The sequence below is a fragment of the Mesoplodon mirus genome (genome assembly GCF_964341445.2).
Source record: "Mesoplodon mirus genome assembly, chromosome: 9".
NCBI classification, from domain to species: Eukaryota; Metazoa; Chordata; class Mammalia; order Artiodactyla; family Ziphiidae; genus Mesoplodon; species Mesoplodon mirus.
Window position 1 is genome coordinate 22,398,760 of NC_138985.1, and position 23,059 is coordinate 22,421,818.

The 23,059-nt window shown below is 40.6% G+C and overlaps 1 protein-coding gene across 1 annotated transcript in view; it reads right to left on the reverse strand.

The window, feature by feature from the left end:
- The window catches only part of COG5 (component of oligomeric golgi complex 5), a 273,181-nt gene extending 250,151 nt beyond the window's left edge, over positions 1 to 23,030 (reverse strand). Inside the window, exons 1-5 of the mRNA XM_082632836.1 lie at positions 22,898 to 23,030; positions 17,216 to 17,355; positions 13,992 to 14,049; positions 9,009 to 9,063; positions 8,840 to 8,909 (exon numbers count right to left, since the gene is read on the reverse strand). Coding sequence (XP_082488962.1) covers positions 8,840 to 8,909; positions 9,009 to 9,063; positions 13,992 to 14,049; positions 17,216 to 17,355; positions 22,898 to 22,991 — 417 coding nt within the window. The 5' untranslated portion in view covers positions 22,992 to 23,030. The remainder of the gene's footprint in view (positions 1 to 8,839; positions 8,910 to 9,008; positions 9,064 to 13,991; positions 14,050 to 17,215; positions 17,356 to 22,897) is intronic.
- Between the last annotated feature and the right edge of the window lie 29 nt (positions 23,031 to 23,059).

Below are 23,059 nucleotides of genomic sequence, written 5' to 3' on the forward strand. Positions count from 1 at the left end.
TCTTCTCACATGCTATAATTCTCAGATTATTATAGGAGACATTTATAAGTCCAGTAAAAAAAATTTTAGGGCTTCCCTGGTGGCGCAGTGGTTGAGAGTCCACCTGCGGATGCAGGGGACACGGGTTCGTGACCCGGTCCGGGAAGATCCCACATGCCACAGAGTGGCTGGGCCCGTGAGCCATGGCCGCGGAGCCTGTGTGTCCGGAGCCTGTGCTCCGCAATGGGAGAGGCCACAGCAGTGAGAGGCCTGCGTACCGCAAAAAAAAAAAAATTTTAGCGTTATATATGTTGAGTCACATATGCTACGTATTTTTTAAAAACATTACAACTAAGGCACAGACCAAGGATTAACTCATTTCTTAAGCATTTAATATGGTACATAACACTACGCTAAGGCTAGACATTGAAATATTAAACTATTATCATAGCCTTCAAGGAGCTTGGTCTTATAGGAGAGTATGAGGAAGGGAAAAACTATGTAGAAAGTATTATAATGGAAACATCTACAGGATATTAAAGAAATGAAAAAATTAAAAAATAAAACATTCTGGGACTTCCCGGGCAGTCCAGTGGTTAAAACTCCACGCTTCCCATGCAGGGGGCGCGTGTTTGACCCATGGTAGGGGAACTAAGATCCCACATGCTGCACAGTGCAGCCAAAAAAAATAAAATAAAATAAAGTAAAATAAGTAAATATTCTGCTCTGTCAGAAGGGCAGGAGAGGACTTCACAGAAGAGTTGACTAGAATCTGCTGAGTGACTCGAACATTCTGAGTTAGGGGAAAAAATGTGCAAAGGAATGAATGTGAGAATCTCCAGCACACTTAGGAACAGTAAGTAGTTCAGTGTGATTAGTATCCAGAATAAATTTTTTTAGAATGACAAAAGGTAAAGTTGATAAAAAGCAAGTAGAGGCAATAACATGAAGGGACTTACATGCCACATTTAGGACTTAAGACTTCATTCTCTTTTGTGTTAAGGAAGTACTGAATAATTTTATCGAGGGAAAAAATAATCTGATGTTTATTTTATAACAAAGAGAAGACACGTAAGTTTCTTATTTTCAATAATGGCAGACTAGGACTTCCCTGGTGGTGCAGTGGTTAAGAATCCGCCTGCCAATGCAGGTGACATGGGTTTGAGCCCCGGTCCGGGAGGATCCCACATGTCACGGAGCCCGTGCGCCACAACTAATGAGCCTGTGCTCTAGAGCCTGTGACCCCCAACTACTGAGCCTGCGTGCCACAACTACTGAGGCCCGTGCGCCTGGAGCCCATGCTCCACAACAAGAGAAGCCACCACAACGACATGCCCACACACTGTAATGAAGAGTAGCCCCCGCTTGCCACAACTAGAGAAAGCCCACGTGCAGCAATGAAGACCCAATGCAGCCAAAAAATTAATTAATTAACAATAATAATAATAAAATAATGGCAGACTATATTTTTAGCTTACCATTAAGAACTAAAACTGTTGTATAAAATGTAAAATGTCTCAAAAGCATCAAAGAAATGATAGTATGGATACAAACACCAAGCCAAAAGTAAAGCACAGTGAACCCAAAGAGAAAAGAAGCAAATCCACTTGTAATCTGAGATCACTTGCTAGTCCTGGAAAACTAGATCCTACATTTTGATAGCCTCTGAGACAAAGTGGAGGAGGAGAGTTAAAATTGATTAAACTTAATGTTGTTCTTGGACTGGTAGTGATTTCTGCTGCCATAGAAAAACAAAATAAATCCTCTCTGAAGGACTCAAATATTCTAAAAAATAACTTTTCAAATAAAATGTCCAACACTCAGCAAAAAATAACCAGGCACCCAGGAATACTGTACTCCATTAGATAGAACCAGCAAGCACCACCAAGATAAACATACCCACAAAGACTACAAATACTATACCTACCAGAGTAAGGCAATAGAATACTTCAGCAGAATATATTCAAAGAAATCAAAGTCAGGGAACAAGAAATAGGTGATACAGCACTTTAGGAAAAGAAACAAAGAACTTCTAAAAATAAAACATACGGTAACCAAAACTTAGCAAAATAATAATAGACTATTTTAACCACAGGAAGTGGTTAGGAATAAATTAATGAAGTAGATAACCAATCAGAAAAAACTCCAGAGAACAGCAAGGAAAGGAAAAAAATGTTAAGTAAGGAAAAGAGGGTGACTTAGATGATAAAGAGAGAAAGTTGAGTGTACATTTAATCAGAATCGAAGACAAAGGAGAGTGAGAATGATACATACTTGAAGAAAGCACCGCTCAGAAATGATGAAAGAGATAAACTCACAGATGGAAGAAGAAAAACAAATTGCACATGAAATGAATAAAAAGAAACCATTCTGAAACTGAAGAGAAATCTGAAGAAATCAAAGAGAAAAACAAATATCATATGCTAACACATATATATGGAATCTAAAAAAAAGAAAAAAAAATGGTTCTGGGGCTTCCCTGGTGGTGCAGTGGTTGAGAGTCCACCTGCCGATGCAGGGAACACGGGTTCGTGCCCCGGTCCGGGAAGATCCCACATGCCGCAGAGCAGCTGGGCCCGTGAGCCATGGCCGCTGAGCCTGCACATCTGGAGCCTGTGCTCCGCAACGGGAGAGGCCACAACAATGAGAGGCCCGCGTACCGCAAAAAAAAAAAAAATGGTTCTGAAGAACCTAGGGGCAGTACAGGAATAAAGATGCAGACATAGAGAATGGACTTGAGGACACAGTGAGGGGGAAGGGTGAGCTGAGACGAAGTGAGATTGTGGCATGGACATATATACACTACCAAATGTGAAATAGATAGCTAGTGGGAAGCAGCCACATAGCACAGGGAGATCAGCTCATGCTTTGTGGCCACCTAGAGGGGTGGGATAGGGAGGGTGGGAGGGAGACGCAAGAGGGAGGGGAGGGTCTTCCCTGGTGGCGCAGTGGTTGAGAGTCTGCCTGCCGATGCAGGGGACATGGGTTCGTGCCCCGGTCCGGGAAGATCCCACATGCCGCGGAGCGGCTGGGCCCGTGAGCCATGGCCGCTGAGCCTGCGCATCCGGAGCCTGTTTTCCGCGATGGGAGAGGCCACAACAGTGAGAGACCCACGTACCGCAAAAAAAAAAAAAAAAAAAAGAGGGAGGGGATATGGGGATATATGTATACGTATAGCTGATTCACTCTGTTATACAGCAGCAACTAACACAACAATGTAAAGCAATTATACTCCAATAAAGATGTTAAACTAAATAAATGAATAAATAATTTTTAAAAAAGAAACCAGAGGAAACCTGCAGATTACCTTCAAAAGACCAGGTCAAAATGACAGCTTCTCAACAACTAAATTGGAAGCCAGAACACAATATGCCAAGTATAGAAAGGAAGGGAGGGAGAGAGGGAATAGACAAATAACTCATTTTAAAAATGAGCAAAAGATATGAATAGACATTTCTCCAGAGAATATATAAAAATGGCCGATAGGCACAATAAAAGATGCTCAGTATCATTAGTCATTGGGGAAATTCATATCAAAACAACGAGATAGTACTTCACAACCAATAGGATGGCTATATTAAAAAGAAAAGAAGTCTTGGCGAGAAAGAAATTGAAACCCTCATATATAGCTGATAGGAATGTAAAATGGTACAGCTGCTTTGGAAAACAGTTTGGCACTCCTCAAAAAGTTTTCTCCAGCTTTGTTGAAATATAATTGACATAGAACACTGTTTAAGGTGTTCATACATTGATTTGATACGTCAAAATAAACACAGAGTTAGCATATGACCTAGCGTATATATTCTCAGGTATATACCCAAGATAACCGAAAAAAACACGTCACACAAAAACTTGTACACAAATGTTCATAACAGTTTTTATTCATAATAGCCAATAAGCGGAAACAACTATCTATCAACTGATAGGCAAGCAAAATAAATGGATAAACAAAAATGTGGTATATCCGTACAATGGAATATTATTTGGTCATAAAAAGGAATGAAGTACTGACACCTGCTACAACATGGATAAACCTTGAAAACATTATGCTAAGTGAAGGAAGCCAGACAAAATAATGCCACACAACGTATGATGCATTTATATGAAATATCCAGCATAGGCAAATCCATAGACAGACAGCAGACTAGAAAGCTGGGGAGGGCCGAGGGGGAAGGGGGTAGGAGGAGTGATTACTACTGAGCTTAAGGTTTCTTTCTGGAGTAATGAAAATGTTTTGGCATTAGACAGCGGTGATGATTGCACAACCCTGTGAATATAGTAAAAACCACTCAGTTAACACAAACGTGTACTTTAAAGTGGTGAATTTTATAGTATGTGACTTATAATTCAATTTTTTTTAATGAAGGCAATTTCTACTTCTAACAATGATGGAATAATAGGGCAGAATTTACCCTCCCATCTTAAACAACTAGAAAACTGAACAAAATACATGAAATAAAATTTTCAGACAAAAGATACTGAAAAATAGCACAGGAGAAAGAAAATAAAGAAAATGAGCTTAACAACTGTCCCAATTTACTGCTGGAAGACAATTTTCTAGCTGAAGTGAAGCAAACGCAAACAGAACATGACAGTCTCTCTGAAGTGTGAAAACAGATCAGATTTCAGGAAAGGCAAAAGGAGCTAGAGTTTATGGGCAGAGAACTGGCCAGGAAGGAGAGGCTGGGGAGATGTGCAGAAAGATGGCCTCAAGTCTCTGGCTAAGAGCCAATTTGTGCATGTGTAAGAGGAAACACACGGAAAGAAACACTGAAACAATGCACAGAGCTCATAGCGGAAAGACCTAGTAGTAAACATGGCTAAACTAAACTATCCCTAGGCTAAAGGATGCTCTGAACCTGCACTAACAAAGATTTAAAACCAATCCGTAGGGACTTCCCTGGTGGTCCAGGGGTTAAGAATCCTCCTCCCAATGCAGGGGACGTGAGTTCGATCCCTGGTCAGGGAACTAAGATCCCACATGCCGTGGGGCAACTAAGTCTGTGCGCCACAACTAGAGAGCCCACGTGCCGCAACTACTTAGCCCGTGCACCACAACTAGAGAGAAGCCCGCACACTGCAACAAAAGGTCCCTCATGCTGCAGCAAAGATTCCACGTGCCACAAAGATCCTGAAAGCCGCAACTAAGACCTGATGCAGCTAAATAAATAAATAAATAAATAAATAAATAAATAAATATTTAAAACCAATCCTCAAAAAGATCAGACTAATTTCAAGTAAGTTAACTGTGAACAAGAATAAAGCCCAACACCATTTCAAGGAAATTTTTAAAAATCCAGACCCCTGAACACAAAACACACCTTTCCAGTATAAAATCAAAAATTACCAAGCACGAAAAGAAGCCTAAAAATAACACCCGTAACAAGAAGAAAGGTCAATTGACAAAAACTGACCCAGAAATAGCAAAGATTAAAATACTAAAACATCTATTACAGCTGGGGTCCCCAGTCCCCAGGCCATGGACCGGTACCGGTCCGTGGCCTGTTAGGAACCGGGCCACACAGCAGGAGGTGAGCGGCGGGTGAGTGAGCGAAGCTTCATCTGTATTTACAACTGCTCCCCATTGCTCGCATTGCCACCTGAGCTCCGCCTCCTGTCAGATCAGTGGCAGCATTAGATCCTCATAGGAGCGCAAACCCTGCTGTGAACTGCGCACGCGAGGGACCTAGGCTGCGCGCTCCTTATGAGAATCTGATGCCTGATGATCTGAGGTGGAGCTGACGCAGTGATGCTAGCGCTGGGGAGCGGCTGCAAACACAGATTATCGTTAGCAGCGAGGTTTGACTGCACAGAGACCGTGATAAATCAACTGCTTGCAGACTCATATCAAAACTCTATAAGTGAGTGGAAAGTGACAGTTAAGCTGCATCTGGTGGCAGGCTTTACAGTGGCAAGTGAGTTGATGTACTTCAATTGTACAACTGCATGGGGTGGCAGGCTTTAAGTCAGAAACTGACACTTACTTCAGTCCGCGCGTGGCCTGCCCACTTCTGGCCGCACCTCCTTCCTGCACTGTGTACTTGTCTCAAGCTAACCCTAGCCAAAACGAGTAAATAACAAACGTCGCTGGAGAGCTTCTTTGAAAAGGGGGAAAAGACACAATGATGAGACAGCAGAAGACTCTAAGACTGCCCACAAAAAGAAAGCTGCATTTAAAAGAAAATACCAAGAGTCCTACTTAAATTACAGGTTCATGGCCACAGGTGATTCACATTCTCCAAGCCCGCTCTGTATGATATGTGGCAACTAGCAATCTGAGGAAGACATGAAACCCTCAGAACTGTTTCGCCACATGGAGACCAAGCACCCTGCATTAAAAGACAAGCCTTTGGAGTTTTTCAAAAGAAAAAAACGTGAACACGAAGAATAGAAGCAATTATTGAAGGCCACCACTTCATCAAATGTGTCTGCACTGAGAGCATCATTCTTAGTCCCTAACCGCATTGCTAAAGCTAAGAAGCCCTTTACTGGGCTTCCCTGGTGGTCCAGTGGTAAAGAATCCGCCTTACAATGCCAGGGACACGGGTTCGATCCCTGGTCGGGGAACTGAGATCCCACATGCTGCAGGGCAACTAAGCCCACACACTGTAACTACTGAGCTTGCGCGCCTCAACTAGAGAGCCTAGGTACCGCAAACTACAGAGCCCACACGCCCTGGAGCCTGCGCACCACAGCTAGAGAATAGAAAACCTGCACACCACAACTAGAGAGAAACCTGTGCATCGTACCAAAGAGCCTACGCACTGTAATGAAAGATCCCGCGTACCTCAATGAAGATCCTGCGTGCCGCAACTAAGACCCGATGCAGCCAAAAATAAGCTAACTAAATAAATAGATAATAAATAAATCTTTTTAAAAAAGCCCTTTACCATTGGTGAAGAGTTGAGCCTGCCTGCTGCTAAGGACATCTGTCATGAACTTTTAGGAAAGGCTGCAGTTCAAAACGTGGCACGTGTTCCTCTTCTGGCTAGCACCATAACTAGACGAATTGATGAAATAGCAGAGGATACTGAGGCACAATTGTTAGAGAGGATTAATGAGTCACCATGGTACGCAATCCAGGTTGACGAGGCTACTGATGTTGACAAGGCAACAATGCTTGTTTTTGTGCGATATATCTTTCAGGAGGATGTGCATGAGGATATGTTATGTGCACTTTTGTTGCCAACCAACACAATAGCTGCAGAACTCTTCAAGTCTTTGAATGATTACATATCAGGAAAAGTGAATTGGTCATTTTGTGTCGATATATGCACGCACAGAGCGGCTGCCATGACTGGACGGCTTTCTGGTTTCACTACTCGGGTCAAAGAGGTTGCTTCTGAATGTGAGTCTACACACTGTGTCATCCATAGGGAAATGCTGGCTAGCTGAAAAACGTCACCTGAACTTAACATTTTGCAGGATGTGATTAAAATTATCAACCATATTAAAGTACATGCCCTTAACTCACATCTGTCCACACAGCTCTGTGAGGAAATGGACGCAGAGCACACACGTCTTCTCTTATACACAGAAGTGAGATGGCTTTCTAAAGGTAGATCACTGGTCAGAGTTTTTGAGTTATGAGAGCCACTCCAGAGATTTCTTTTAGAAAAACAGTCACCACTGGCAGCACATTTCAGTGCCACAGAATGGGGTCGCAAAACTTGCTTACTTGTGTGACATATTCCACCTGCTCAGCGACCTCAATCTGTCACTTCAGGGGAGAACAACCACTGTGTTCAAGTTGGCAGATAAAATGGCTGCGTTCAAAGCCAAACTGGAATTATGAGGGCAATGAGTGAACACTAGGGTTTTTGACATGTTTCAAATATTAGCAGAGATTTTGAAAGAGGCTGAGCCAGGGCCTTCTTTCTCCCAGCTGGTGCATGATCACCCATCTCAGCTTTCAAAAGAGTTTGAGCATTACTTCCCAGCCACAAAAGACCCCCGAACTGGGAAGGAATGGATCTGCGACCCATTTGTGAATAAGCCCGGTGAATCGACTTTGTCTGTGCTAGAAGAGGATCAACTGCTTGAGATTGTAAATGACGGTGTCCTTAAAAATATGTTTGAGACAACTTCAAATCTCCATACGTTCTGGATTAAAGTCAAGGCAGGATATCCTGAGATTGCCACAAAAGCACTGAAAAGCCTGCTTCCATTTTCAACATCCTATCTTTGTGAAGCAGGGTTTTCTGCAGTGACAGACAAACCAAAACGAGATTACGCAGTAGACTGGACCTAAGCAACACACTTCAGGTGTCAATGTCTCCCATCACCCCCAGGTGGGACCATCTAGTTGCAGGAAAACAAGCTCAGGGCTCCCACGGATCCTGCATTATGGTGAGTTGTATAATCATTTCATTATATAGGACAATGTAACAATAGCAGAAATAAAGTGCACAATAAACGTAATGCTCTTGAATCATGTGAAACCATCCCCCCACCCCCACCTCCCCGGTCCGCGGAAAAACTGTCTTCCACAAAACCGGTCCCTGGCGCCAAAAAGGTTGGGGACCGCTGTAGTACAGAAGTTATAGGTTTGGGTTCCTTACATTGGATCACAGCAAACTGTAAGGATAAAAGGTTTCTTCCTGTTCTCTATTAAGAGAAATAATTCTGAATTCTAAAAAGTTAGTAATACACTGAAATAATAAGAGTGAAAATAATTCACTTGAATAGTAGTTTAGATTTTTATTTTTTAAACTGGATATCTTCTTTTAAAGCTCTTTAGTATTTTTCCCACTTTCTCTCATATTCTCTTACTTCCTCAGAATTCATTGTCTTGAAATTTGCTCGCTTATAAAGACAAAATGAAGTAAAAGTACAAAGAAATGACAAAGTGAGGACCTACCTGAAGTCTTGCTAGTTGAGCAGTACGGGCTACTATTTTATTGTATGGCTCAACAATTTTTGCTTTCATCCTAAAGGAAAAACAGAAAGAGGAGTGACAAAATCATCTTCAAAATATCAATGGGTAAAAATCTTTCCATTTCATTTATTTACAAAATGAACAACAGTACCTATCAACAGCTCCCTGTAAAGCCCCAATTCTTGTCTGCATCATCTGAAGGACACCTAGGAAAACATAACAGCTTACATTACTTTACAAATTTACGAGGGTTCAAATTGGCTAAAAAGTTAAAAGAAAAAAATAGAGAAATTTTTCCATTTTTTTCTGCCGTCATCATAATCCAACCAATATCTTTTACCTAGACTACTGCAAAAACTTCTAACTAGTCTTCCCCGTCCCAACCTTGCTCCACTAAAGAAGTCTGACAAGGAATGGGAAGTGACTGCTTAATGGGTACAGGGTTTCCATTTGAGGTGATGAAAAAGTTCTGGAACTGGATAGTGATGGTTGCACAACACTATAAATGCAATTAATAGCACTAAGTTATATAGTTTAAAATGGTTAAAGTGGTAAATTTCATGTTAATGTGTATTGTACTACAATTACAAAAAAAGAAGCATGGGACCTCCCTGGTGGTGCAGTGGTTAAGAATCCACCTGCCAATGCAGGGGACACAGGTTCAAGCCCTGGTCCAGGAAGATCCCACATGCTGCAGAGAAACTAAGCCCGTGTGCCACAACTACTGAGCCTGCACTCTAGAGCCCGCAAGCCGCAACTACTGAGCCCGTGAGCCACAACTACTGAAGCCCGCATGCCTAGAGCCCCTGCTCCGTAAGCAGAGAAGCCACCGCAGTGAGAAGCCCACGCACCACAATGAAGAGTAGCCCCTGCTCGCCTCAACTAGAGAAAGCCCACGCCCAGGAATGAAAACCAAACACAGCCAAAAAATAAATTAAGAAATTTATTTCAAAAATTATATTTAAAAAAAAGCCTGAGTGACCTTTGGAAGTGCAAATTATAACACTCATCTGCTAAAACCCTTCCCCAGTCTCCCCTTTGCTCCTATGTTAAAACTAAAGTCCACAGCTTGGTCTACAAGGCCCTGAATGATCTGGAAATGAGGTACTCTTCTCCTGGTATACTCTCTCTAACCCCCAATGCTAGATAGATAATAAATATGGACAGCAAGTATATTATTGCCTTTACTCTCTACTTACATAACATGATGAAGAACTGTTTATAAAATTGTAGAATTATTTTCAGGAAGACAGATCTGAAATTTTACTTTTTTATATGCCTAAAAATGGGCTTTCCAATATTACAGATTTAATTATTTTGAACTATATTCTTTAAAACTCAGTTTCTATATTCAACTGGCATAGCTGTAGTTCTGAAACATAGCATTCTAAATAAATTTAAGTATAGAATGTTGTCATATTAGATGAAGTAATTTCAGAACTAATTAATATTCCTATCTGCATACAAATGTTTTAATATGGCTCAGTCCAATAGAATCCTTTCTGAACCCAAGGATTTCTGCCGGTATTATGGTTCACTGACCTTAAACCTCCAAGAATGAACTGGCTTTCCTTGTTATCATCACTTCCTCACATCTTATTCTCTCCACAACCCAGTCGCAACACCTTTCACACATATGCCACCAAAACAGATCTTGTCAACGTCACCAGAAATCTCCAAGGTGCTGAATTCTATTGTCAGTTCTCTCTTGATCTTGTTCTAACTCTCAGAAATGCACTACACGTTGAACCACTCCCTCCCTAAAACATTTTTTTCTCTAGGCTTCCAAGGCATCACCCTCGTGGGCTCCCTCTGATGGCATGAGTTGCTCCCACGCCTTCTCTGTTAGATCTCTACATGCTGGAGTACTCCAAGATTTGATCCTCAGCCATCTTCTCTTCTCCATCTAGAATCTCTCTTAGGGATTTCATTCAAACCCAATGTTTTAAACACTATCAATAAAATACTGATTTTCTATACACACATATGTACATACCTCTATATAGATTTTCTTTATACCTGCCTATCGATACACACACCCCCCACACACACACACACACACAAATCTCTAGCCCTGAACTTTCTTATGACAAATTTAAGACACCCAAGATAACGTCTGCCCCACCATGATCCTCTCCAGTGTGACACACCTCAGTTACTCATCTATCCAATTTTTCAGACTAAAATCTTAGGAATCACTGTTGGTGACTTTTTTCCCTCAGACCTTTCATTTCCCATCAACAAATCCTATCAGCTCTACCCCCATTCTATCCCATTCTCTTCTCTCTCTTTACATCCACCACTAATTCAAGGCACCATCAATGTCTACTACTCTAATAGCTTCTAAATTGGTACCCCAGATTCTACTCTTGCCTTCCTATAGAGCCACCAGAGAAAACTTTTTAGAGCATTAATCACATCTCTAATTAAAACCCTCCAACTGTTTACCATTGCATTTAGAATGAAAATCAAAATTCCTTCCCAAGAACCTCATCTACAATTCTTTCCCTCGTTCACTAAACTCTAGTCATACTAGCCTTTTCTTTCTGCCCTTCAAACATGCCACGCTAATTCCATTTATTGGTCCCTCAGCTTACCACACTCTCCTCCCCAGATAGTCATGTGGTAGCTCTTTCTCATCATTCAGATCTCAGTTCAAATGTCATCTTCTCAGAGAAGCATCTCCTGCCCATCCTAGCTAGTAAGAAACTCCCATTCTTCTACCTCATCAACTATTTTATTTTCTTTTAGGACTTAAAAGTACCTGAAGTTCCCTACTTACACATTTTTTTTTTGGTCTAATTCCCTACCTAGAACATAAATATCATGAGAACAGTGACTCTATTGTTCACAGGTGCCTGGTATCTAACAAGTTCTCAATTACTATTTGACTGAGTGAGCAAATAAATGAAGAAATTAGGCTATCTTTTTCATAAAATAGGCTTAATTAAATATACCTCCAAACTCCATAAGGACAGGGACTCTGTATATTGTTACAGCTGCCTGGAATCTAACAAATTCTCAATTAAAATTTAAATGCATAAATAAACAAAAAATGAAGAGAGAGTAAATTTTAATAAAATAGGCTAAGTAAATATATCTCCAAATGAATTATATGGCCAAAATTTTAAATATATAGGAGAAAAAGCAGATGAAGTAGAAGTTGGGGTAATACTCATTTTCAAATACATAACACATATCTCAAAAAGTTTAATAAATGATTAGAAATACACATCATGCTAAAATGAATACTAATTGATTCATACTTTGACTTATGTTCAAATAATCTGGAGAATATTCTTAGATTATCATAGGAATTCAGAGAAGTCAGCCTTTGTACTGTACACAGTCACCCAATGGATAGTCATTCTAACTTAGTCTAACAGCATATTTTAAATGTTTTAACCACTGAAAAGCACTCTGGGGAAAATCAGCACACTATAGAAATAAACACACATAGGGAATTCCCTGGCAGTCCAGTAGTTAGGACTCGGCACTTTCATTGTGGTGGCCCAGGTTCAATCCCTGGTTGGGGAACTAAGATCCTGCAAGCCATGTGGTGTGGCCAATTTAAAAAAAAGAAAAAGAAAAAGAAAACCACAATGAGAAGTATTTCTGTTGTGATGATTCATCTACACCTATATACACTCAAAATCAACGTACTACCATGACATCCCTATGGGTTTCTATAAAGGAAAAAAACCTTTATTCATTTGTTTACAGAAATTACCATTAAAAACAAGGTATTATTTACTTGCTTCCAGAAACATATAAAAATATTATGAGATTAAAGAAAATTAATTTTCCATAGTAAGTCAGTACCTAGAGCCTCTTAATTTTCCCATGAACATAGTCTGATATCTATCCTAAATATTCAAATAACAAATTGTTATCTCCAAAATACTATGTTCTTCATCAGGATGCCTTACAAACAGTGCACATGCTGAAAATAACATCTTTGAGTGCACATAAGAAATACTAGAGGAAGCATTAAAGAATATTGCATCACAGGGGCTTCCCTGGTGGCGCAGTGGTTGAGAGTCTGCCTGCCGATGCGGGGGACGTGGGTTCGTGCCCCGGTCCGGGAGGATACCACATGCCGCGGAGCGGCTGGGCCCGTGAGCCATGGCCGCTGAGCCTGCGCGTCCGGAGCCTGTGCTCCGCAACGGGAGGGGCCGCAGCGGTGAGGGGCCCGCACACCGCAAAAAAAAAAAAAAAAAAAGAATATTGCATCACAGAAAGCAATATCCTTCTTCCTTAAGAATTTCATCAACATAGGGAAAAATCACTTAGCTTTCTTTTAATGTGCAATGATTAATAGTAATCACAACACAAGTGATAATGGAAAATACAATATTAACATTTCATACTTATGAGATGCAGTTTAATTTAATAGAGAATGACAAATTCATAAGATATAGTCAAACAAAAATAAGAGAGTTCATAATAAAAATCCAATGTATTATTATTCTACTATACTTTCATTTTTGAAAAGCATTTCAAAGAAATAGGAAAGAATTCAAGCCTATTTCCACTACTTTAGTGGAGTTGATTTTGTTTTTGTTTCTCTTTTTTTTTTGGCCACGCCACGCGGCTTGCTGGATCCTAGTTCCCCAGCCAGGGATTGAACGTGCGTCCATAGCAGTCAAAGTGCGGAGTCCTAACCACTGTAACCACTGGAATTCCCCTGCTTATTTGTTTTAATTAACTAACAGTTATAAAAGCACTAAATATGTGCCAGGAATTGTTCGAAGTATTTTGCTAACTCATTTAATCCTCTAAATAACATATTAGTACATATTAATACTCCTCCTTTATAGATAAAACTGAGGCACAGAAAGGTTAAGTAAGTTCTCCAAAGTCACACTTCTAGTAGGTGGGAAAAGGATTTAAACCCAGAGAGTTTAGCTCAGGGGTCAGCAAAGTTTTATTAAAGTTTTGTTGGAACACAGCCACACACATTCGTTTCCATATTACCTGGCTGCTTTCACCCTGTAACAGCAGAGTTTAGTAGTTGCAACAGAGACGGTATGGCCTGCAAAGTCTAAACTATTTACTTTCTGACCCTTCACAGGAGAAGTTTCCAAGCCCAGGGCTAGCTCTGTACAATATATAATAGTTAATGGAAATATACCTTCCAAAGACTCAATCCCAGTTGCTTGTGCCAATAAATCCTCATGTCTTGCAACGACCTGAAAATCAAGAAGGAATAATCAGCACTGCAAGTATTAAGTATTTTAATTTATAACCACAAAGTAGAATTGAAGGGCTCTCTCTTTATGGAAAGTGAGAAAATGCTAATACAAAAAATACAGGTTATAAAGGTGTGTTTGAGCTGAATGACTGGTGGGAGCACAAACACGCTATATAGCTCAACACAGAGCCAAAGACGTCTTTTCATTAGCCCCGTGGTTTCCTAGGGGGATGTGCAGGAGGAGTTGTGCCCAAACTGAAAAACAAAAACCAGCTAATTCTTGCCATGCTAATTACTACACGCTTCCCTTTTAAAGAGTGTTTTCAAACATCAGGTTCTTTTAGTTCTTGCATTTAATTCAGCATCATCAAGACCACATTCTAATTTGGAAAGATAAAGCAGAGTCAGCGCCTCCCTAAACAGCTCTCTGCTTCCAGCTTCCTAATGTCACAGCAAATCCTCTTCCCTGCAGAAGACTGGTATTTTTAAGAAAATTAGGGCAGTGTGAATACTCATATCAAAAAAAAAAAAACCCATAAAAGTTAAGAGTTAAAGGCTACACACAAGAGAGTCCTAGAAACACCAAGAAATCAAGCAAATCTTTAGAACAATGCAGGAATCCTTACTATTTTGTACCCTTTATTACAATGAATAAGAAGTTTCATGTCTAGTCTGTAAACTGAAGCTCCTAATCAGCAAAGATTCATTCAATGGAATGCCTAAATCCTCTACTTTGTCCTCTTTCACATGTCACTTGTCATTCTAGCAAGTTCCTCTATCACAAAGCTAAAATAAGTGTTACTATCGGTCTCCTATGTCTCTTATCCAGAAGACATCTGAGTTCTCCCCAGTCCACTGATATGGTCATTAATGTGTCCAACATAACAAGATGAATATTTTTCTAATTCTCTATTCTTTGTCCCTTGTGATACTCTGGAAAGGTTGAAAAGACTAAAACTACAATTTCATAGACTCCCCTGCGGTCAACTGGATGAATTTCCAAGAGATTTAGAAGACAGAAGAAAGAGGAAAACTATCTTCCCATTACTGTTTCAGCTAGTAAGCAAAGTCCTGAGACCTGAGGATTTAGAGACAGTTGAGATAGCCCTATAGATCATTCCAGAGTTCAGTTACCAAGCATCCAGAAGCTGAACTTTAGCAGTGGCATGGCGGGTAACAGCAGGAGCTTCCAGGTCTCTGTGTTGCATCTGTGGTAGATCCTTCAACTCATTCCATTAGCTGTCCATCCAATACTCTGTATTAAATATCTTCCTGCTTTAAATACCTAGAGTGGTTTCTGCTTCCTGTACTAAAGCCCTGACTAATACATACTTCGGTACATCTTTTGTAATTTTAATCATCTCAATGATATTTTAAATTATTTTTATTATATTTTATTTACTGGTTTGGTTAGCATTATCCCAATTTTGCTTGTGCAGAAAAACAATTGTAGCAGGTTCAGATCTCATACCAGGAATCAGAGACTTCCTCCACCCTACATCCAGAACCACGGTAAGTATAACTTTCCCCCTCTAGGAGATGTTAAATAGATTTTAAGTTTTTACCGATTCCTTCAGAGAAGGTACTATATGCAAAGAATAAGGAAAATGCCAACCACAAAAAGGCAGAAAGAATTTCAGGTGGCTCCTGCAAAAAGCTACCCCCTGAGAAACCTAGGCAGAATTAAGTGCATTTTCCCCTGCTCCCATAGACACTTTGTACTATTCTATTTAAAACAGGCATCACTTGCCTGTCATTATGTATCTGCCACTAGTCTGTGAATCCCTGGAGAGCCAGGAAATGTTTTCATTTTTCTATCCACACAGCCTAAAGCAAAGCCTGACAATTAAAACTGTCCTATAAATATTTCTCAGTAAGTATTGATCTCTAATTATATAATCAGAATTTTAAACTGACCTTAAAAGTCACCCCAGTCTGAACCAAGCTGCTCTTTTTTTTTAAAGAATTGTCTGTAATATATACGTCTATCTTTTTTTAATAAATTTATTTATTTTTTATTTATTTTTATTTTTGGCTGCATTGGATCTTAATTGCTGCACGCAGGCTTTCTCTAGTTCCGAAAAGCAAGGGCTACTCTTTGTCGCGGTGTGCAGGCTTCTCACTGCGGTGGCTTCTCTTGTTGCGGACTACAGGCTGTAGGCGCACGGGCTTCAGTAGCTGTGGCACGTGGGCTCAGCAGTTGTGGTTCGTGGCCTCTAGAGTGCAGGCTCAGTAGTTGTGGCGCACAGGCTTAGTTGCTCCACAGCATGTGGGATCTTCCCGGACCAGGGCTCAAACCCGTGTCCCAGGCATTCGCAGGCGGACTCTTAACCACTGCGAAACCAGAGAAGCCCCAAACTGCTCTTTTAATTGATAAAGTAAGACACGAAAAACTTAAGGGAACATGTCTCGTTATACCAGATCTAGGTTTCCTGGAAAACAGTTCATTTATTCATGCAATTTGTTCATTCATATAAATATTTAAGTGCCTACTCAGAAAGAAAGGCAACACTAGGAAGTACACCATAAAACCACCCTATAAAAATCACAGAATTGTAGAAGAGGAAGGAACCTTCAAGATTTTCTACTACAATCTCCTCTTCCCCCTTATTCACTCCAACCCATTCCATAGTTTTTTTTTCCTTTTTTTTTTTTTAAGAAAGCAAGACTCAAAGGCATTACATGATACGAAAGGTAACAGCACAACTGAGATTCGGACCTATCTCCTAACTCCCCTCATTGTGTTCTATCCACCACAAATTTATCAACTTTCTGTAATTTCATCAAATGTTACATTTTGTGCTCATAAAGTGTGAACTGCTGATGGGAACATCCCAGTTTTTCTTATTCACACTGTTCTGCTTCCAAAATTCCATTTTCTATTATCTTTATCGAAGACATCCTATTTTTTGACTACCTATACGCTCTCCGTATCAGTTAAGATGATGAAAACAAAGTATGAATAAAAGGTTTTGGAGAGATGGCTATATCCATTTTTCAAATAACAAAAAGTAGTTTACAGAAAACTTTTCGAAGATATACTTGGAAAAATACACATTTGTTCATGTAAATACGCATTTAGATTAAATAATAAAAGCATTATAAAAATGATATATTATCACTCTGGGTTGAATAAATTGTATGATCCAGAAAATTGGAATTACCTGTAAGTGCAGTTCTTTATCCAACTGACTGATTCCTTGGGCAAGTTTTGCTAGTTGTTCAGCAATTACAGCTTGATGAATAGATTGAGAAGTGTAAGTCTTTACATCAAAGTCTTCATTTAAAAAATCACTATAACACTCTGGGAAAAAAAATACGAAAAAATCCTTATTAATTACACTGCACCAAACCAGATATTAAACAACAGAACAATTATAATCGTAGTTAACATAGTTTTAGGTCTTTCTATACACCAGAAAGTACTGAAAAGGCTTTCTGTTGTAAATGAGAGATGGTAGCAACAGCAGAAGAGACTGATAAAATTCACTAAGAACTTACTGCGCATCAGGCACTGATAAAAGCACTTTATACATACTAACTCATTCAACGTTCACACAACCCTGATGGAACTATCATTCTCCCCGTTTCACAGGTGAAGAGACAGGCACAGACAGGACATGCAAATTGTGCAACTTCACTGTTTGAACCCAGGCAGTGTAGCTGCAGAGCCCATGCTCTGGACTACTATGCATATTCCTAAAAGCTAGTTTTTAATCAGTGAGTCAAAAGGAAAATATTGAGTAAAAGATTGAAAAAAAAACCAAACAACTACTAACCACAGCTTTTAACACAAGAAAACAAGGTCACTGACAATGACAATAGGAAAACTGACTGTAGTTGATAACTATGGTCTCCAGCATCTCCAGACTGATGCACAAATACTGTTGTAATAAAGTGAATCTGAAATTTTAATAGAAGTAGGCAAATGCAAACTTACAGGTATTACTGAAATTTTGGATTTATGGGTGAAATAAGTAAATGGAAAGAGAAACCATGTTGAAAGTAGAACCCTAAGAGAAAGAAAAAAAAGGGACTTCCCTGGAAGTCCACTGGTTAAGAATCTGCGCCTCCATTGCAGGGGGCACGGGTTCGATCCCTGCTTAGGGAACTAAGATCCCACATGCCACGTGGCACAGCCAAAAAATAAATAAATAAAAATTTTTTTTTTTTTTTTTTTTTTTTGCTGTACGCGGGCCTCTCACTGTTGTGGCCTCTCCCGTTGCGGAGCACAGGCTCCGGACGCACAGGCTCAGCGGCCATGGCTCACGGGCCCAGCCGCTCCGCGGCATATGGGATCCTCCCAGACCGGGGCACGAACCCGTATCCCCTGCATCGGCAGGCGGACTCTCAACCACTGCGCCACCAGGGAGGCCCTAAATAAAAATTTTAAAACAAGAAGTGATGCTAGATGTTAAGAAGATATCTTTCTGTACAGAAATCCACAAATTTGTGGGTGAAAGGAAAGTGGAGAGAATTATGAGTGAAAAATAGATACACAGAAGTGAAGTCAATGTAGGTATAAACAATTATCTCCTAGCCATATGGTAGATATACGTAAGACTGCCTTGACAGATTATGAAACTAACAAGCTATAAAATAGAGTACTTATAAGAAAACTTCAATCGTCTATATCCGCTATAATGTATACTCCATGAGGGCAAGTTCTTTGTTTTGTGTACTACCACACCCATAGAGCCTGAACAATGCCTGACACATGGCAGGTGTTCAATACTGGTTGAATGCATGAACTAATCTATGTATCATCTGGAAGTATCATTCTGCTAAAAGCAAAGACTCATTCTTGACTACTCTCAAAGTGTCGTGGAGTGAAAGAAGGAAACTGCTACTTTGGCCTTAATTCTGAGAACCCCATTTCCTTCGAGTTTGCCAAGTAGTTCTCAGAATTAAGGATCCTGTCAGGCAGACAAGTGGAGAAGGCTATTCCAAGAGGGAAGGTTTAGAGGCAGCCAATGTAATGGCATATTTTGAGGAATAAGGATAATACTGACTTAAGTATGTCTAGATCACAGTGTGTTTTGGGCAGAAAGGGCAAAGAATGATAGGATTTGAGGTTCCAAAGGAAGGTTGGGGTGCAGTTTGAAAAGAGGCTGGTAAAATATCCAAAATGTTCAGACTATTTCCCATTTAAGGTTTTAAAGCCAAGAAAGAGCTCTGTTAGCCTTGTGTTGTAGAACAGTTTCTGCCAGCTGTATGGAGGATGACTGAAAAGGGGTTAGCCACGCGGTGGTGCGCTGGGGCTGGCTCGGATTGGATCCTGACAGCCAACTGTTAATCTCTCAGGAATTCTGTGAGCCAGTTGACAGCATAAGTACGTATCTTAAAACTGATGATGGGGGCTTCCCTGGTGGCGCAGTGGTTGAGAGTCCGCCTGCCGATGCAGGGGACATGGGTTCGTGCCCCGGTCCGGGAGGACCCCACATGCCGCGAAGCGGCTGGGCCCGTGAGCCATGGCCATTGAGCCTGCGCGTCCAGAGCCTGTGCTCCGCAACGGGAGAGGCCACAACAGTGAGAAGCCCCGCGTACCACAAAAAAAAAAAACACTGACCATGGTAAGGGTATTTACACCATGAAAATTAGCATACACTACAAAATCAGGGCTTCTTCTATTTTCCCAGGATGCTAATTTACCAACACACCCATGGAATAGAGCCACAGAGGCCAGTAAGGTGCTATGTTAACAGCCCAAGTGACAGGATGAAGACTAAGATAGTAGCAGTAAGACTGTCAAGGAAGTGACAAATTTGACAAATATTCAGACACCATAATGTATAGGACTTAGAGACAAGCTGAAAAACGGGTGATTAGGTAGACCAAGAATTAAAGGATGATTCCCAAGTTTCTTGATTAACTGACATAGGGAATTCAGTTTTGCATGAAGTAGTCCACCAGGAATCTTTGTATAAAGATGAACATGAATGTACCCCTGCCTCCAAGGAACTCATAACCTATGTGGGAACAAGCACACATCTAACCTACGTGGGAACAAGCACACATCTAACTTACCACATTCAGTTAATGGTAACAGAGACTACCACAGGAAACGGTTAAAGGAGAGGGGTTTAAAAAAGAAATTCATTTCACTTTTTCATGTGCAGAAGCTATGCTATTTGTTCATATGTAGAATTAGTAGTGCTTGTTCACTGTCAAGACAGAAATGTCCAGTAGAGAGTGGTTCTATAGCTCAGAAGAGAGGTAAGGGCCATATGTGTATATTTGTATACATACTAATTTTCAAACTATGAAAAACAGACCAGATGATTTAGGAAGACATTTTAGAATGCACAAAAAAAGGAAAATGGGAACAACAGAGTTCAGAAGCAGGAAAACACCAAAATTTGGGGGTAGATAGAAGAAATGAAAGCAATCAAAGAAATTAAGCATTCAGAGAGAAAGAAAAACAGGAGAGAATGGCAAAAAACCAAAGGGACAGCTTAAAGAAAGTCAGTAGTGTCAAAGATCTTATAAAGATCAGACGCAATGAAGGCTGAATACTGGCCATTGGATTTGGCATCTGAAGACAGACTGTCCTTCATGCTTCTCTTTTAGCTTTCTCATGCCTATAGGAGGCACATCAGAAACACCTCACGAAATTTCAAACTACGCATCTGCTGACCAACCCTCTCAATCCTATCCTCTATCACTGGCAGACCCCTAACACAGTGGATCACTGTTACTGATGGAAATGTTTAATTCCTTAGGAATGTTGTGGGAGGGAAGAGTGGAGTGAACAACTGAATTAGGGGCGAAAGGAAGACGACAAGCATCTAAAGAAAGCTGAAAAAGAACACTTAGAGAATTAGGAAATTTTTAAAAAAATGGAACAAGCCACATGAGGCAAGTATTTCAAGAAAAGATTCGAACCCTTTCATAAGTTCAAGTAAGATAAGGACCGAAACGGTGTCCATTTGATTTATCCACAAGAAAGTCACTGGAGACCTTGGCAAAGCGATTTCAATGGCATAGAATGAGGATAACTGGGTCCTTGAGGAGACAGGAAGAAAATTCAGAGCACCAAGGGGACGGACTGTCCTTAGGAAGGAATGGAGACTTCTCTTCTTTAATAATTGAAAATACAACAGAAAAGAAGGAAGAAAGAATGACTGCAGGTTCAGGCTTAGTTTATAGGTTTAACCGCAAGAAATGGAGGAAGCGCATATCTAATAGAGTCTTTTTTTTTTTTTTTTTTTTTTTTAGGGAACTTGAAAACCAATTGTTGAGCTTGAAGGGAGTGGTTTGAAAAGAGTAGATTTAAATAATTATTGTGGAAGATGGCAAAGAGAACTAAATAGGAAAATACAGAAAGCAGAACTGAGGACTGTTTACCCTCCAAAAACTGATTAAAATTGCTGGAATGCACCCAGGTGAAATAAATACCCATGCGCGGCATGTACTGTTTCCTCCACTTCACCTGGGAAAGTCCTATTTACACCTCAAAACTAACTCCATCTAGAAAGCCTTTCCTGACACTCCCTTAAACCACTCCCAGTTATCATCCTCTTTTGTATTAATGTTTTACTTCGTATACAATTCTACTGCTACCCTTACAACACTGTATTACGGTGCCTACCTTTATAACTCTACAGGACTATTTCTCCTACCAAAATGGTGAGTTACTTGAGGGTGGGAATTGCGTATATATCAGGAGCTCAAAACTTGGTTAACCTGAATTTAAATTAAGGTACAAAGATGCATTAGCCAGAGATCCTAATCTAGAGAACATGATCTAGCTCAGAAAACATCATTACTAACTTTTGACAAAAGTATGTAAATTATAATCAGAAGGCAAGGAATTAAGGGCAATAATAAAACATACAACACAGAAAACAAACAGTACTTTAGAACTTTATTTCATTCGTTTAGAACCTATTTTGGTCTACATATGTGTGCATATGCTTCTTTACTGTGATGTTCAATTTTTAAAAGCCATTTACTCTGCACCTACTGTAGGCAAGGTACTGTTATTAACTCTGCAGAATATAAAAAGGGGTTTTACAATGAAGTAGAAAAGATTAAGTACACTAATTATTTTAATACAAGGTTGAATGTGATGGAGATTAGGGAAGAAAATTAAGAACAGATGAGAAGCATCTTAGAAACTTGAACTTTATTCTGAAAAAAAAGAAGTTTGGGGCATGTTAACTTCATTAATACAATTTTATGTGCTTCTCAAATATACTATGGCTAACTTATCTTATTTCTAGAAACTTCTATCCAAAACTATCAATAAACTTGATTGTTATATTCAATACATATAGTTAATCCCAGCCTGAATGAATGCTCCGAACCCTCCCCCACGTATGGCTGTGGATAAACGACTTGTAAAAAAACAAACAAACAAGCGAGCTTGTAACAAGTGGGGCCACCTGTGCAGTCCAAAAATTTATTAACAGGGGGATGTTTCCAACTCTACCTAAAAATGAGACCCCCTTCATCAAGCGCTTGTAATCTGCTCTAGGTCTTACACTTCTCATAGAATCAAGCGCTTCACCCTTTGGTCAAGAACTGCGGTAGCAGTGGGTCACAGGGGGCGGGAACTCGGGGCATCAGTGAAACCCCAGGAGCGTGGAGGACAGAGCTGAAATGAGGAGCCTCCAGAAATCAGGTGTCCCCAGGACACCCGGAAGGGAAGGGGACAGCAAGTCCCTGGAGAAACAGGTTGGCCAGGCCAGCACCCAGACGCCAGGGGGCCGGGCGGAGGGGAGTGGTCACGCCGAGACAGGAAAACTTTCTGCAAAGCGAAGGGTTGAGTCCACCACTTGGGCCCAGGTGCGGAGCAGGACAATCCCCCAACCCCATGGCCCGGCCAGACCCCGACTCCTTACCGTCCTGCAGGAGCTCCCGGACAGTCGCTGCAGCCGCTCCGGAGCCCAGAGCCGGACGGCCCGGCAGAGCGAGGCCGCCGTCGCCACCTTCCATGTTGGCAGGTGCCGAGGAGATGGCGTCAGCAGCGGCGCGCCCCGCCCAGGTCATGACGCAGAATGCCG